At 45.0% G+C, this 1,895-nt stretch overlaps 1 protein-coding gene across 1 annotated transcript in view; it reads right to left on the reverse strand.

The window, feature by feature from the left end:
* CSUI_006033 (gpi transamidase) overlaps positions 1-1,308 on the reverse strand; it is a gene marked incomplete at its 3' end in the record, with an annotated part of 3,529 nt that extends 2,221 nt beyond the window's left edge. The window contains exons 1-2 of the mRNA XM_068066198.1: positions 1,203-1,308; positions 556-663 (exon numbers count right to left, since the gene is read on the reverse strand). Coding sequence (XP_067921829.1) covers positions 556-663; positions 1,203-1,293 — 199 coding nt within the window. The remainder of the gene's footprint in view (positions 1-555; positions 664-1,202) is intronic.
* Positions 1,309-1,895: the final 587 nt, after the last annotated feature.

The raw sequence follows: 1,895 nt of genomic DNA on the forward strand, positions 1-1,895 counted from the left end.
TAAAGATAGATGAAAGATAGATAAATGAAAGATAGATGGATAGATAGATAAAAAGTAGATAGATAGATAGCGTATACTTCTCAGGCTTCGTTAAGACGTATGTAGCATGCAGAGGAGAGGATACTTTTCCTTAGAAGTGTATTCTTCATGCCAATGACCAGGCAGGAGAAGACGAATGAAGAAGCGAAAGCACTCAGATGAACAAAAGCAACTGCTTCTCCGCCAATCCCCCTGTGCATCCTTTCTTTTTTGAAGTCTTTTTCTTCATTCCTTCTCTCATGATACGTCCCCTATCAGGTTATGAGCAACCTGCTGTATGTACAGTTGACTCTCTCGCTCGCCCTCTCCCTCTCTTCTCTACCCCGTCTTGTGGCCGGCTTTGTACGAGCGATAGAGACATACAGCGACGTTCGAAAAGCAGCAGAAGGCGATGGGATGAAAAGGAACTAGAGAGAGAGAGAGAGAGACTTCTAGGGAGAAATTTAGTCTTTCTTTTCCCCTTCTGGAATCACTCTTTCCTGCTCTTTCTGTAAATCATCGAGACACCTGGCCTACCTTTATTGTAGGGGATAAGGTTTACATGATAGAGGTGTCTCGTCTCTCTCCGGCGCTCTCGTAGAATCGAGGCTACAGCCCTTGCATGCTCATCGCTTGCATTCTTTCCTGAAGAGAGAAAAAAGGAGAAGATAGGAAAGACGATAGAAGAAGAATAAGAGAGAGAGAAAGACAGGTATAGAGACCGAATGAAGTAAAGCGAGAGAAAGATAAAGAACACGGAGAGAAAAAGAAGACCGAAGAGGCTCAGATGCAGATGGAGAGAGAAAGCCCCAGTCACCAAGAAAGCTCGTGTTTCGCAATATGAAGAAAGGAGGCATCGCCTGAAATGCTGGGGGAAATGAATGAATGGATGCTTGAATGAAAGCGAGAGAGATAGAAAGCAAGAAAGAATTACGAGACAAGTAACAGAGAGAAGGCTAAGGAAGGAAGAAAGCTGAAGACGAAAACAAGCAGAGAACAGCAGAGGTTAGCTTAGAAAAAGGCGAGAGACGAAGATAGGGGTGAAGAGAAAGAAGACGAGGATCACAAGAAGAAGAAAAAGAAAAGGAGAACGTGAGTCTGTCCACTAGGGAGACACGCGTCTCCAATGCATGCAACAGCATTAAGAAAGAAGAAGCGAGTAGGGATGTAAATATGAAGAATACCTTGAATGAGAATATAAGAGATCCAGACTCTTCTGCCTGTCTTCGCTAGTCTTTCGTCAAGTAAAGCAAAAACTTCCTCGAAGGGATACATGCGATTTGCAGGCACCTGCGGAGACATACATACGAAGTCTGGGAGAAGAGTCAAGAAGCTTTTCTCTCAGGCGTACATACACTCGATCACCTTCTCTCTTCTTATAGTCGTGACGGCAACAGCAGTGACTCGTTCTTCGTAGTCATTCGCTCCATTCATAGACACCATACAGCCTTCAGAGTGAGGGCTTGAGACGCACTTGTCTTTCCTCTCTCTCCTTTCGGTATGCCGTTTCGGGCGTGCATCAAAGAACTCTTTACCTATCGCGTTCCCTAACTAGCTGACTGGCTAGATATATCTAGTTGGCTATCGAGCTAGCTACAACAACGCAAGTACATAGGAGGATCAAGAGCTTCTCTCGTGCCGAGAGACTAAACGACCGCGAGGACAGGAAGAGGAAGAGGAAGAGAAAGAAGAAGAAAAGAGAGAAGAAAGCACTTCAGGCAAAGTAATGAGTAAGAAACATGGTCTTAAGCTGTTACTTCAAGCGTGGAGGGAAAGGATGAATCCTTCTGACTCCCCCCGGAGGGAAGGAACCGTAAACAAACTTCATTCATCCCTTCAGTCATTGCGAATGCTCTCTCTGTACACCTGTCTCTCCC

This window comes from Cystoisospora suis (genome assembly GCF_002600585.1).
Source record: "Cystoisospora suis strain Wien I chromosome Unknown contig_3014, whole genome shotgun sequence".
In the NCBI taxonomy this organism is placed as follows: Eukaryota; Apicomplexa; class Conoidasida; order Eucoccidiorida; family Sarcocystidae; genus Cystoisospora; species Cystoisospora suis.